General features: G+C 50.4%; 4 protein-coding genes across 4 annotated transcripts; 1 reads left to right on the top strand and 3 right to left on the bottom strand.

Annotated features, from left to right (window-relative positions):
- Nucleotides 1-506: 506 nt before the first annotated feature.
- N7468_001570 (mRNA splicing protein SMD2) lies at nt 507-1,228 on the top strand (the record flags this gene model as incomplete). The annotated part of the gene is made up of 4 exons (XM_058470867.1): nt 507-535; nt 591-623; nt 859-1,104; nt 1,186-1,228. The coding sequence occupies 4 exons, from the start codon at nt 507-509 to the stop codon at nt 1,226-1,228; spliced, it is 351 nt and encodes a 116-aa protein (XP_058334008.1).
- A 746-nt stretch (nt 1,229-1,974) lies between these two features.
- On the bottom strand, nt 1,975-3,953 carry N7468_001569 (uncharacterized protein; the record flags this gene model as incomplete). Its single annotated transcript, XM_058470866.1, has 4 exons — nt 1,975-2,603; nt 2,660-3,285; nt 3,349-3,859; nt 3,947-3,953. The coding sequence occupies 4 exons, from the start codon at nt 3,951-3,953 to the stop codon at nt 1,975-1,977; spliced, it is 1,773 nt and encodes a 590-aa protein (XP_058334007.1).
- A 1,711-nt stretch (nt 3,954-5,664) lies between these two features.
- Nucleotides 5,665-8,547, bottom strand: N7468_001568 (cullin family protein; the record flags this gene model as incomplete). The annotated part of the gene is made up of 5 exons (XM_058470865.1): nt 5,665-5,725; nt 5,787-6,147; nt 6,215-6,640; nt 6,698-7,775; nt 7,834-8,547. The coding sequence occupies 5 exons, from the start codon at nt 8,545-8,547 to the stop codon at nt 5,665-5,667; spliced, it is 2,640 nt and encodes an 879-aa protein (XP_058334006.1).
- Nucleotides 8,548-9,221: 674 nt separating this feature from the next.
- N7468_001567 (nuclear pore complex Nup192/Nup205 family protein) lies at nt 9,222-14,513 on the bottom strand (the record flags this gene model as incomplete). The annotated part of the gene is made up of 4 exons (XM_058470864.1): nt 9,222-9,544; nt 9,594-9,749; nt 9,810-14,243; nt 14,327-14,513. 4 exons carry the CDS (start codon nt 14,511-14,513, stop codon nt 9,222-9,224), a joined length of 5,100 nt encoding a protein of 1,699 aa, XP_058334005.1.
- Nucleotides 14,514-14,605: the final 92 nt, after the last annotated feature.

Raw genomic sequence — 14,605 nt, 5'->3', positions numbered from 1 at the left:
AACCTGCTCGGCTGCGCGCTAAGGAGATTTGGGCTTAGCGCCTATAGTCTGTCTTCGTGTTCTGCGATCTTGTATAAAGAGCTGCGATAGATGTGATCTGCCACCCTCTGAGCCCAGAGAAATTGAATTTCTCTGTATCTTTGCAACCTACAAATATTCTGTGAATCCCTTCTATGGCTCAAGGCGGCGGACCTATGATGGGTATTGCTCTGCAAGTATTGCAAGGAACATTAGAACAAGGTACAAATATCCCAACTGACCAGAGATACCAGTATTTCACACTTACTAGTAGGAGATAGAATACATACTTGCTTAGTAGCTCAGTTTGCCCTCAGGTCTAGGTGGTGTACGCTACACCGCCAAAGAGGCCGCTTTGGTTGGTTTGCCCTTGCCAATTTGGCAGTAAGCTCCGTGCTGCACCACGTGATCAACCGCCTCAAGACTGCAGCATCTTCTAGCGACGCCGGAACGACTTCCACAGCCACTCATATCCTCCATCCAGAACCATGTCAGCAGCTCCTGATACCAAGGTCCAGTATGTTCGCTCCCACCCTGTTATCCATGAAGACATTAGCTTACCAAACATCCAGAGACCTTCTCGCCAAGCCCAGGAGCGAGCTCACGTACGTGATTCCCATACCAAGTGCAAGCTTCATATGCTTGTGCACAGAACCTTGCAAATTTCCTACCTTCTCTACCCCACATATACACCTTTCCCTACCAGCAGAGGGGGCACGGGCGCAGAAAGTGCCGCACACCCTGCGTCTCCTCTGGCGCCCGTTCTCTTCTACATCCCACTTCATGCGCGATCTGAAGACATACATGAATCGAAAAGCTAATCTGTTCTCCACCCAATAGTGAATATGAGGTCGGTCTGGTTGAGGAGCACGAACTCACCGCCGGCCCGTTGTCTCTACTGCAGACCGCCACCCGCAACCACCAGCAGGTCCTGATCTCTTGCCGAAACAACCGCAAGCTGCTGGCCCGTGTCAAGGCCTTTGACCGACATTGCAACATGGTCCTCGAGAACGTCAAGGAAATGTGGACCGAAAAGCCTAAGGGAGCAAGCAAGGGTATCAACAAGGATCGCTTCATTAGCAAGATGTAAGTTATAGTCCAAATTGCCTATGCCACGGTCGGTCACCGTTGGAGTTTATGTCCTTGGCTGATACTAATATCCTACAGGTTCCTCCGTGGTGACTCCGTCATCCTTATCTTGCTCAGCTGAGCGCTATGCCCTATTTTATCCCTCTTGCGCGTCCTCGTCTTTGACCATCCCTCCATTTAACCTGGTTCCTCAAAAAAAAATCTGCCGGACGGTCTGATCTCCTTTTGCGCTGCAGATCATCCATGTGATCTATGAAGGGCTCATACAATCCGATCTCGATACCCTTTATTTCTTGTTTTCTGTTCCTTTGCGACATTTTTCCCCTTACTCCTAGCCACCCCCGCTAGGCCTAAACTAGTGCAATGGTGGACTCGTGGTTACATTCAATCTACAATAGTGCTTCCAAGGATCTGTTCGTCTTCTCCTAGTTCAGGCTAGAGGAAACGAAAATATTGCCGGCGTTCAGTTGATGGGTTTTATGGTCGCGCTCTATTAGAGCGTTTGCTGGCGTCATTCCTTGGGTCGAGATTCGAGATTAGGCAATGGATTCCAGATTACGATTCGAAATGTGCGGTGTACACTGTAAAACGTGTGGTTGATCCAGTGACTTTGGACTAAAGTTTCTAGTCAATTTCACGCTTGCATTACTCGTGGCCTGCCAGCACTTGGCCTAACATCTTTTTCTGAAACCATCATGAAAATAGAGGCTCTCAAACGCGATATTGCAAATAATCGTAGCGATCCTAGTAGAACCCCTCATCATCATCATGAACATTATATTATCACAAGGCCCGCCAACCCAAGGACCAGGTATATAACTATGTATAAGAAAATAGGGAGCAATCAACCCACCTCGGTGCCAAAGTCTAAGCTGCATTAACCAGCCCAGTCAAGAACTCACTGAGACCATAGGCACCAGGGTCAGGAATCTTGCCAATCCAATCTCCCTCACTGCCAACGTAGACTGAGCGACCCAAGCTAGCCTTCATACTCTTAGTCGATTCAGTGCCCTGCTGAGCAGCCGCAGCCGCAGCCTTAGGATCATGCTTTGCGAACAGCGTCTCACCGAACGGCACAAGCGCATCGATCAGAGTCCGGTCGCCAGGCTTCGCGGGCGTGTACCGACCTAGCGAGGTAATGGAGTGCTTGATGGCCTTGGCCCAAACCTCAGTGGTGGCTTGCTGCGGGGAGCCGGTGTCCTGGTCGCGGAGGCCGTGGGCCAACGCGTTCAAGAAGATCGCGTAGATGGCGCCGGAGGTGCCGTCCATGACCTCCTCAACGACATTGACGATACGGTTCACTGTGCTGACGATGTCGTCGGTCAGAGGGGGAGAGGGGTTGTCCAAGAGGGCTTGGATGGCTTCTGCGCCGCGCTTCAGGCCGATGCCGCAGTCGCCGTCACCGACGAGGGTATCGAAGCGGGTTACTTCGGGCTCAGCCTTGATGACAGCTTGAAGGCCGGCGCCGAGGACCTTCTTGACGACGGATGGGTCGACTGGTGTTACTGTTAGTATCGGGAGTTGTAGAAAGGCTGGTCGGAAATAGACTTACGCTTCATGTTGCTGGGCTGAGATTCATCCAGGTTGCTATCCTTCAGCTGGACTGGGGTATCGATGCGGTTCTCCCAAGTCGATGGGTTGATCGGGACAGACCAGCCGATCGCTTCAGCGGGGGCATCGATGAGCTGGAGCATGGTCTGGCCAGCGCCGACATCCTTGTCGGACAGCTTCAGGAGCGAGACACTGAAGCCCAATCCGTTCAAACTGGTCAGGAAGCTGCCCTGGATGACACGGACAGGCTTGATCTGGTAGTTGGCTTCCAGCTGACGGTAGACCTCGTAGGTGAGGCCCGAAAGTTCTAGTGGACTCACACCACCAAGGTTGTTGATGAGGAGGACAAACTTATCCTGAGGAGTGCGAGTGATATAGGCGCGATCCTTGTCGCTTTCATCAAGCAGCTGGCGGAGCATGGTTGAGACCAGCTCAACCAGGTCCACCTTGGTACGGTGGGAGCCCGGCTCATTGTGAATACCCATGCCAATCTCAACTTCGTCCTGCGCGACGTGGTCTTCAGGCGCCCCGCGACCAGGAACGTGGACGTGCTCCAACGAAGCCCCGATAGAGACAAGGTTGTCATTTGCAAACTGAGCAAGAGCATAGACCTCGTCCAGAGTTCCGCTACACATTTGTTAGCCACGAGTTTCTTTCTGGTTAATATTTTAGGCCGTGCTCCGAACTTACCCAGCTTCGGCCAAAGCACCAGTCAACTTCAGCAACAGAGCAGCACCGCCAATACCACGGCGACCAACCTTGCCGCTCTTTTTACGACCAACACCAACGTCGTCGTTCATGGCAAAGAATTCCGTCTTGATGCCAGCCGCACGGCACTTCTCCGTGGCCATACCAAAGTGCAACACATCGCCAGTGTAGTTGTTGGGAATAATGAGAACACCGCTGTCATTGGGGACACGATCAATGCAAGCTCTGCTAATCTGCTCCGCGGCAGGCGAGGCGAAGATAGTACCGGCAACAGCGGCATCACAGAGACCGTGGCCTACAAAGCCGGCGAAAGCGGGCTCGTGGCCCGAGCCACCGCCAGTCACGACGGAGACCTTCTTGGCCCTGCGAGGCGCATCTGGGCGGCGGAACACGATCTTGTTGTGCGAGTCCAATGCAAGGGAGGGATTGGTGAGAGTGAGAGAGTGGAGCGCGGCCAGAACCAATTGGTTCGGATCGGAGAAGAAGTGCTTTGCTGGAGGGCGTTAGTTGACCGCTGAATTGCCCAAGTGGCGGGGAATCCTCCTCGCATCACTGAAAGCGGGGACTAGCAAGAACTTACTCTGCATAGTGAATATTGCTTTTTTCTGATGATTGCGGAACCAGAGATGGTAGAACCAAGGGACTTGACCGCGGAATTACAATCTTTGAGCTCTTTACGCTCGAGGCTTCAAGCTTTGCAAACCGACGGAGCTGATTCTTTCAGCGCTTCAAAGTCTCCTTGGGAAATCTGTAGGAGTCTCTCAAGGTACGAGTCCGGGATTGGACTGCGACAAGGCGGGGAAAAGTGGGGGATGCACGCAGAAGCTGGTATTGTCAGTGTTTCACGCCCAGATGTCATAAGTCTGTGAGATCATTGAAATAGTTGACCGCAGATGCGGTTGAGGTATATTCCAAGCGATCTGGGATTCTGGACTGGGGGGGTGCGTGGAGATCACTGTATGCACTTACGAGCTGGAAGTATACGCGGGAAAGAGTTGGGATTGTAAAACTTCCACAGAGCGCCCTCGGGAGGGAGGGGGACTCTTTATGCGCCGGGGAGCTCCCACCGGATCCGCATTTGTCGTGCTCCCAATTTTCTGTTTGGAGGGCCAATGTCTCGCCAGGACCCTCTTTGGATGAGCTGGTGCTCACATGGCCCCATCTTCAATGCGATCGGTCTGGAACTGGGGCATTTCGGCTTACCCTATCCAGCTATTCCGACCCAAATTTGCCGCCTCCAGGAACATTACACCTTTTTATCGCCCGAGTAGTTCCACTGGGGCAGCATGGACTGGCTGACCTGTGAATCCATGCAATCTGGGCGGATCCCATCCGTGGGGCTTAGGGTGCGATGTTATCACTGGGATCACTGGTACCAGTAGCCCCAGCATCGTCACTTCTGCTACTGTTAATAGTACCAATAGTACTAGTATTGCGGTTATCCCAACTCGAACTACACTTATTGATGGGTACCCACGATTCGGAACTACCAATAGCTCCCAATCAACTATTCTAAAATTGCATGATACTAGTGAACTTCGCGTGGTAATCTCATAAAGTTGCTTGGAGAATGAATCGCGGGGAGGTGGGGGACCCCGGTGGTGATTGCATAGATCAGAACTACGCAGAATTCCAATGCCATCTGGTCCCCCAACCACTGGCACTCGACTAGGGAATAAAGACTGAACGGAGCAGCTATTCACTCAATGGGCTCAGGGGTAAAAGAGCAGTCCAAGTTGCTTCAATGGCAGGTCTTGTTGTTTCCCTCTAGCGCGGGGCTCCACTTTTCTTGAGCTCGTGACGTTGTGGTGGAGATGATCACGAAAATTGCCTCCTTGGGACTTCCGGGCCTCGTTCGTCACAGCTCCGAGCACAGTTCCATTTTATTCTGGAATAAGTAGTATGTGCTAATCACCTCAGGCTGTGTCCCAATCGTTGAGGGTCGGTAGGTCTACTAATAATGGGCGCTTGCCTTGCAATCGGAGAATGAGAGCCCCTGGCAGCTTTGGCTCTGTGGGAGCGTATTGGGCGCAACCCGAAAATCACGGGCACGCATATCTCTGGAAAAAGTCGAAGCTGCTTCGGTTTGCATTCATTCCCCATGTATTACTAGTACGACCAGGGGCAACATGACAAGAAGATACATTCAAGTTTACGTGTGCTGGGAGGCTATCGCTGGCAAGGGTCCCGCGGTACAAAACTACCGCGCGATAGTAATCATGACAGTACTACGTTTGAAATCTCATCGCTGGAAATTCATCAGAAGCATGGCAGTCCGATATCAAACCGGCCCTCGATCTATGCCACATAGTTGTATGTGTTGCCATCGCCCCGTTCCATATAGTCCTTCTCGATCAGCCTAGAATCACGGTCCCAGGTTAGCGATGAACGATCAGCCACAAGTCTGGCGGGGCTCTTACTTCTCAATGTTCTGCTTAATATCTGCAGGCTGCAACGTGCCTCGGCTGCGAGTGGCCGCAATAACGTCCGCGATCAATTCGGAGTGCTTGATGGTCTTGCGGCTCTTCATTATTCGCACAATGGCGGCTTGTGTTTCGTAGTGCCGGTCCGCTGCGACCCGTTCATGTGTCGTCTTGTTCTCCTCCTTGGTCTCTTTGAGTTGAATCTGGTTAATCTTAATGCGGAGCTTCGGGTCTTCGAATCCCGCGTTGTACGCGAACTCATCCGTGTTCTCCACTTCTTTGCCCTTGGGCTTCTTAGTGAGGACTCGGTACTTGGCGCAAGCTAGGGATTGGAGAGTTCGCTTTAACTCCGGATCCGCTGTGAACAATATTAGAGGATGTCATGGCCCTGGGAAATGGTAGATCTTGCGAATAATGTCACTTACAGAGACCTGTCTCTTTCTGGATTTGCGAGTAGCTCAAGCTCTCGCCATCTGAGACTTCATTGAACAACAGGAGCACGGTTGCCTGGAAAGAACTGACCACAAGAGACTTGGACCCCTTCGGGAAATGAGCACGCAGCTGGGAATGCGCTAGCTGGTGCTTCCAAGTGAGCTTCCGACCGTTATATTTGCCGTGGTAGAACTTCTCATAGTCGGCAAGGGCCTTCGAGACATCCTGCGGGATTCGCACAGGGACATCGGGGTATGTAGGCCACGAAGCGGCGGATAGGACACTGACATTCAAGTCAACGAGGTTTTGGTCCTTCCCGGTCTCCGCGCGCAGTGCATTGTAAGCGGCCATCTCGTCCCGCGCCACATCCATGTCTTTGAACATGGACTCGAGGTTGTGGGTAAAACTGGCGCCACATTCTACAGCGCCAAGTCAGCACAAAACAGCATCAGCCAGAAATCGGGACGTAAACCAACCTTTCTTGAGCCGCACTAGCATACTCTTCTCTGCTTCATCACTAGCACTCCGATTCATGAGAAGACGACGGGCAAGATCATTCTTGTAGAATGCCTCGAAGACAGCTTTCCCTTGCACTGAGCGGAACAAGTCTAGGACCTGATCTAGCTGCCGTTGAATCTCAGTGTTTTCGTCAGCCAAAGGCGCATCCTGCTGACCAGGAGTCATCGCCTTTAAGCCACCCTTCAGTAATCGGTCAAGATACTTGGCAATCATTTCACCAGTCTTCGAATTGTCTGTACCACCGGTAGACTCGGATTTCTTGGTTAAGTTCATAAAAGTGTCAAAGGCCTTTCGGAGAGTGTTTCCGAGCTCTGAGTCTGCGCTGAACGAATTCGTCCAAATATCATCAAGCTGTTGTTTGAATGCTAATAATCGGACAACCATATCTGCCTCATGCTCTTCGTCAAACACAATGCCCGAACCTTCTTCAATGATGTAACTTCGAAAAGCTGTCTGGAGTTCGCCGCCAAGCTTGCGGCGACTGAGGAGGCCATACAGTTGTTTCAAAGCGGATTTGTTGCCCGACCGCATCAAATTCACAACTTGGTCTTGCTGGAGAAGGACGTCTTCATGTTGAGTAATCAATGTCTCGTCCAACAGCTCAGACAGCTTCTGCTTCGTGCTTCGATTGAGAGAGTAGAAGCCACATCGTGCGACCTCGCTTTCGATTAAGCCGTGGCTTTTCTCCACATATGAAGCTAGTGAATTTGCTGACTCGCGGGCAGCCCACGCTGTGACGAATTTTCCTGTACTGGAAATAAAAAGTGGCTCAAACTCACTATTGTAAACGTCCAGGTTGTGGAAGAGTTCTATGGCCGCTCGGAGTAAGCTGGGGTCTGAAACGCCACCAGCTTCTTCGCCACGATCGACCGAAATAAGATCGCAGGCACCTTGCAAAACCTTAGGTTTAAGACTTGGATCGGCGAAGACGTAGGAGCGGAATTGTATCAATCCCATTTCATGGATCACCGGGAACTCTTTGGAGTGTAGCAAAAACGACTGGTCAAGATAGTAGAATACCCAACGAACAGTGATCTATTCTTCCTTAGCTTACTCAACCCATTGTTGAATTTCTGGACTTTCGATCACTTACCAGTCTGGAATGCCATGAAGACCATGCTTCAATCACCGTCCGAAGTGTATCCACGTTGGTACCACCCCCAGATCTCGCTACTAGGTTGTCTCGAAGTTTACCAGCCACGTAATCTTTGCATCTGCTCTGGACTTTCTTGGCCAGAAGTGCAGCACGATCTTGTCGACAAACATTCTCGGCGCCTTTGTAAAGTTCCTCCAATGACAGGCTCGGCTTCTTCCCATCAAAAATGTCCGACAAAGCTGAATCCAGTTGTGACCATATCTTGTCGAAGTAAGGCTCGTGGTTGACCCGTGGGCCCGTACGAAGGTTCTTAACGACGAGTTTCTTGGCCCCAACATTAGGGCTGAAATTGCCCTGGCGACCCGCAGCATTAAACGCCTGGGATTTTACCGGCGCTGAGTTCTGCGCAGGGGCTGTACGAGCGCAGACTGCGCTATTCTTGGACGGAGAACCAGCGAAATTATACATCTTGTTCGGAGAGACCGGATGGGAGGATGATTCCGAGGGAGAGATGGAGAAGCGGGACCGCTTAGAGGTCGGTGAGGAATGCACTGAGAGGGGATCGTGAGAAGATTTGCTCTTTGACAAAAGCTCGGATATGGTTCGCTGAGACTGTGGCTGCGATGGCTCTCCTTGTTCGGGGAGCTTTCTCTTGCCGGTCGATTTGCGCTTGCCACTCCTCTGCTCGGAGTCGCCGGTCGAGGGCTGCATCTACCCGGTTGGGTTCGAAGGAGAAGAATCTCTTATCCAAGGGGCCGTTGCGATGAGAGATCAACCATCACCTCGGGCGGAGAAGGGGGTGGTCGATAGGTTGAGGCCTCGGGAGGTTGAGGGGAATTGACGTCGGCTCTCCCTTCACTTGGCTCCGCACGGCGATAAGATAGGAGCTACGAATCCGCGCACACTGGGGAAAACCTGCCAATGTTGAGCGATCGACTGTAGTTCTTTTGGAGAAAAAGAAAATAAAACGGAATAAAATAAAATAAAAACACAAACAAAAAGTGCAATTTCGAATTTGAAAAACCTTCCAGGTTATGGGAACCTCATGATATAATTAGTGGACGTAGAGGCTTAATCTCCTCGTCATGATCTTCATGCTAATGGAACTAATCAGAAGATACAAGTTCCTGACTGTTATCGCACAGACCGAATGCTGTCTCCTAGTAGGCGATTGCTAGGTACTAAATCTCATTATACTCTTCTTGATGTGTTATTGTAGACGAAAAGCAAGATCAAGATATGGGCCCTATGCATCAATTCGTAATTGGGCTGTAGAATCGCTAAACCTACTTGAACCAGCCTGCACTCCGCCTATGTTACATGTCAACGCCCCAATAATTCCCCCCCATGCAAAATACTAGAAACACGACCCTGTATCGAAGAACTCAGGAAAATATCAAAGGCTGAGTAGTCTGTTGCCTTTCTTCCTCCTCGAAATCAACGAAGCCAGACGCCGTCACTAGAGCCATGAACGACTTCACCAGCTCGCAGAGAGTTTCCTGTTGATCGGCTGCTGCGCTGCCGCCGATTTTGGCAAATCTCTTGAAAATACCAACCATGCAGGTGCGGTTCTCTGCAATAAAAGACAGGGTCTGTGCTTTGATCTGCTCGTTGTGGATGCCACGCGAGAAAACCGCAGAGACAATGACTCGGATCACAGACAACAACAAGACGTAATATCTCCGCAGAGAATCCGGATTATCCATTTCTGGGGAAATTAGTGACTGTGCTTTGCGTTACAACTGGGAAAAACTTACCAATGCCGATGTCTGGATCGGTCGCGAACAGTTGCGAATCTCGTACGGCCTCAAATAACCCTGACTTTATGACACAGGTCGCACCACTCTTGGTCTGACATAGCTGCTGAAGCACTGCAAGTAGTGACTCATAGTATGAAAGAAGGGCGGGTATATCTGCAGGGAGGAGAATGCGTTAGAAGGGTATAGCACTGCAGAGTAGGAACGAGAACTCACCACCTGCTTTGGCGCCGTAGAGTTCGTTCGGCAGGGATTTGATGGCGTCGAGGAACAGACTGAGATAATTGGACTGAGAGACGAGTTCGGCTAAAATGCAATCGGTGCGGCTATCCAAAATTGCCAGACAGTTCAAAAGCAAGAGAGCAGCAGCGCGACAAGCTTCCTGGCCGGTATAAGCATCATCACAGATAACCTCAACCAAACCTGGGCCAGCAGTTTTAATGATCTGCTGGCTGTGTCGTCGGAGAGTCTCGTGAGTAGAATTGGAGGATGTTATGCGTGCAATGTAATGAGAGCTGATGCTGTAGAGGACCTCGCGCAGAGCCACATTCCCAGTGGCCAGCGTGATACCCCGCGTGGAGACTTGGAATAACTGATGGAGCTTTTCATCAATGACATCTCCACTTCGCGAGGCACGCGTGACGGATATATCGGACGTCAAGCAGCTGATCAACGTTTCTGCCAGCCGGCCAAGCTCCAGTGCCTCGGGCGTATCATTATCGATGGCTACCTCGAGCTTAGGGAGTATCAATTGGATAGCATGGAGTATGAATGTTGGCTTATTTGTCTCGTCGATGACAGAACAGGTGATGATTGTGGTGATGAGTTCTGCCCATGAACGAAGGGCAAGGTAGCGGGTATGCTGTATTTGACGAGATTGGTTGGTCGCATGGACAATAGCCTTCAGAAGATCTGCCTCAATTTGGAAAGCCTCCTCAAGCTGGCTTCCTGGAGCACTACCAGCCAACTTTGCCTTCTCGATTTGAATCAGTTCCTCAACTTCGGCCATGCTGTAGAGGGTTAAAGATTCTTCTTCCTCTCTGGCACAAAGATCAATATCAATGCCCCTCAGGATATTTAACTGAGACCCAGAGTACTGAAAATTAACATCCAGATCTGCGATGTCAAAAAGATCGAATACAGACGGGTTTGTAACGGATACGCCTTCAACGGTAGAGTTTCCGAGAAGAGTTGATAGGATCTCACTTTGTAGAGTTGGAGATCCAACCTTTGCAGCAGACCTAATCTCAGTCGCAGCATATGCGAATAGATGGCTGCGGTAGAGCAGGAATTCCGATAACGCTGAAGGGGCACCGGAGGTCCAGAACCCATCATCTGACACGAGAAATCCATCCCATGGGCTGTTCGGACCGACAATTAATTCTCTGCTTAGCATATTCACGAGGAAAAGGCGAGAGCGCATCTCAGCAAGGGTATAGTACGATGCTAGCTTTGAAGACCAAAGATGCCGTAACACGCTAAACGCAATACGCTGCAGATGAATGGCCCATGAGACAACGGACCCATTCAGCTCGACAGGCCAGGCCTGCAAGAAATCGATTGTGGCCTGTAATAAAGACCTTCCATTCGCCATTAGACCTTGAGGTGGGACATCAAGCACATTGCCCACACACCCAAAGCCGAGTAAGAGATGAGCGACAGTAGGCCGGTCCGTGATCATTCCTAAGCAACGATCCAATAGGTTGAGTATGCCCTCCCGAATGACATAGCCGGTTGCGTCCGCGCCCCAATCAAACTCTCTTTCATCGGGTTGCATTTGGTTCACAAGAGCTCGAGACACGCTATCAACATCGATCTCATTGGCAAGAATCTCCACGATTTTATTTGACGATTGCCACTTGATGATTTCCGGAGAAGACATTTTGTTGAGCTTTGAAGAGCTCGTCAGTTTCTCCAAAAGAGCCAACGACGCTATCGTGAGTTGCTGGTGACCAGTGCCGCAGTACAGGCAAAGCTTAGGCACCAAACTCAGGTTATTGAGCATACTGTCCTCGAAACAGGCAAGCGTTGAGTTAGAAACATTCGTCCTGTTTCCACCCTGGTTCTTGACCAGGGGCTTGACAATATTGAAGTACGTAGATTGGAGATCCATGACGAGATTCATAATCTCAATGCTACGGATAAGAGTCAAGACGAGAACAGAATCAGATGACGCCTGGGCGACCTCATCGATATTTTGCTGGCTAGCCGCAAACAGAGCCTTGAGAACATCTTCATTGAAAAGCCATTCCATCACACGGGCGAATGAGTGAAGGCGAACGTAGGTGACGAGGGCTTGTGTTGTGTCTGCCGAGTCAGAAGGAGATTGCTGGCTTAGGACAGAGACAAGGTTCTCGTTGAATGACCCCAAGCTTTGTGCAGCAAAATTCAAGCAATGGTAAGTCAGAAATCGAGACTGCTGTTCATTCAAATCTTGGAGTTTACGAGACATCGCATGACCTAGGATAAAGTCCACATAGGGTTCAATGCCAGGCATACGGTATGTTCCACCCAAAGAAGACGGGAAGGGAATCGAAAGGGGGTTGATGAGCAACTCAGAAGCAGGAATTGACATAACCAAAGTGTTTATCAACTTGACGAACTCATTGGTTTGATCGAAGCTTTCGCCAATCTTCTGTAAAACCTGCTGTTGGTGCCACAAAGCCGGGTTGGAAATTTGAGAAGGAGCTTTGCCGATACCCATAGTGCCAGCGGAAGGCCCAGAAGAGCCCGAAGGTTTGGCAGATGCGGTTGTCGAGCCTCCTGTGATTTGGCCTAACAAACCTGGAGTAGTCCCAGTTGACAGCCACTGGTCTAACGAGATCCACATTTCGTTGCCTCGAGTTGAGTCTTTGTCCGTCATCAACGCTGAGAGGGTAGCGAAAATGGTAGCTCGAAGATGAGTTGGAATCATTCCACTGCATAGGTCCAGCAGCGTCTTGACGACGTTGAAGGATTCATTCTGCAACATCCATGTTCGGATGTCATCACTCTGTTTGCACAAATGCCCCATGAGACGTAGATAGCAAGTCAGCATCACTGGGCTCTCTGGCTCAGTCATATCCACTGGCTCCGGTTTGCGCGCATGCATCAAGCCCTGTTGCGCGGCAGTGGTACTGCTCGAAGACTTTTCCGTGATTCGGGTTGCGTAAAGATGCAATTCAGCAAACATTTGAGTCCAGCTCATTGTTGTTGATCGTCTCATTTTCGAGGACATGAATTTTTCTTCCTCCGTAAGAAAACGGTGCGCAGCAGTAGCATTCTCTTCGCCTGTGGAAATTGAGCACAACATTTCGCAGAACGCACTGACTCGTGGGACCGTCTGCCGCTTAGAAGCCCACTGGAGGAACCCAAAAAGATTCGAGTCGGTGTCAACCCAGAACTCTTGGGCCGCTTCTTGTCGGTGCTCGAAAGAGAAAGCGATAATCAGAAGGAGCGACTCAAGGTGTGTTCGTGCCTCAACTAAACCACGATGCAAATTGGATGTCAACCCATCCCTTAGAGCTGTTATTTGCTCCAAGCGTTGGGTGTCCTCCTCTGCTTTCAGCTTGCGGACTGCGTCTGGCATGTTTGCAATACAGGCTTCCACAAAAACCTCAAAATTCTCCATGAGCAGCTCTTTCGTGCTATCAGCGCAAGTCTCAAGCTCTGGTAGTGGAACAACACTATCTCTTAGAAGCAAGGCCACTAGCTCTGTTCGCGCTGGATCAGCCCATTCCTCGCTGTTGACAGCTGAGCAGATGGCAAGAACAAAATCGAGAGCACCATCGTCAAGGGCAGTCATGAACATCTTCGTGCGATCGGCAGCCTCTTGCTCAATGTCAACACCTGGGATGGAAGACGGATTTTCATCGAGATACCATCCACTGTATATTGGCAGCCAAAGGGCAGTGATTGCTGATTGAAAGCTTGGTAGCTTGTAGGTATTACCGTCTTTAGCAGTGGTGATGACCGAATGTAAACTGCGAGCGACTTCTTGGTTTCCAGATCCTTCTGGAGACCCATATTGAACGAAGGCAGTGATTGTGACTGGGATATAATGAATCAACAAAGCATCAAACCGCTCCTGCTTCTTCAACTGATTGATGAGGAACCGGAAATCCTCAGCAGTGGTGAAGGTACCCTTGAAGAGGTGGAATATAATAGCGCCCAAAGACTCGTGCTGCGATAGCAGACTGCGACGCTGAAATTCGATGGCTTCCATCACTTCGTGGTCGACATCATCGCCAATAACTGAAGCCTTTTGAAGTTGATCGGCGATAAGTGAAAGATATTTCGCAATGTCTCCCATGGCCTCCATGCATTTCCTGGTGAACTGCGATGCGGGATGCAATGAGCCTGGTTGAATATCTAATATGAGGGCTCCGGCTCGGCGCATGAGATCCGTTATTTCTTCGTTTTCCTGGTAAGATGAATCTGAATGGTAAAACACGAGTCGCAGGCACTCTAGGAGGTATGAGCGACTCTCATGGTATCGCATGATGGCGGCAATTATTGGGGTTCGATCCAGAACTTCCGCATCTTCTTGGGCGGCCATAAACATCGCAGCTGCTCTGAGTTCATCGATATTCAAAGCATCAGCCAGCTGCAATGCGCTTTGTTGAAACTCCTCGTTGATTGAGTACTCCTCGTTGTCGATCGTGATCTTCCCTGTACCAGCGCGTCAATGCAGTCAGCATACATTTTACATAGCAATTGAGTACAAGACATATGTTGAGATGAGCAAGAAGTACCTGAGAGGATCTTTTGACGACTCGTGTCATTCTTTGCCGGTTTGTCCAGGAGTGCTCGAAAGGCAGAGATATGTGTTTCCAACCCAACCGCTAGTCGCTCAAGATTCGTCGGAGGAATTTGTGTCAGGGCAGACAAATCCTGGAACAGGCCGCGCAGGCCTACCAGGGATGTTTGTAGGTCTGCCATGGCGGCGAGGAGGGTAGTTGGAGTTGGAAGGGAAGCTCTGTAGCTCTTGTTTTGTCTTGAGGCGGAACGCGATCAAAATTCCGGGCGGTCAT

This window comes from Penicillium chermesinum, assembly GCF_028974085.1.
Source record: "Penicillium chermesinum strain IBT 19713 chromosome Unknown utg000002l:1.0-5270490.0:1.0-5274688.0, whole genome shotgun sequence".
Classification (NCBI taxonomy): Eukaryota; Fungi; Ascomycota; class Eurotiomycetes; order Eurotiales; family Aspergillaceae; genus Penicillium; species Penicillium chermesinum.
This window is presented reverse-complemented; position numbering and strand designations above follow the sequence as displayed.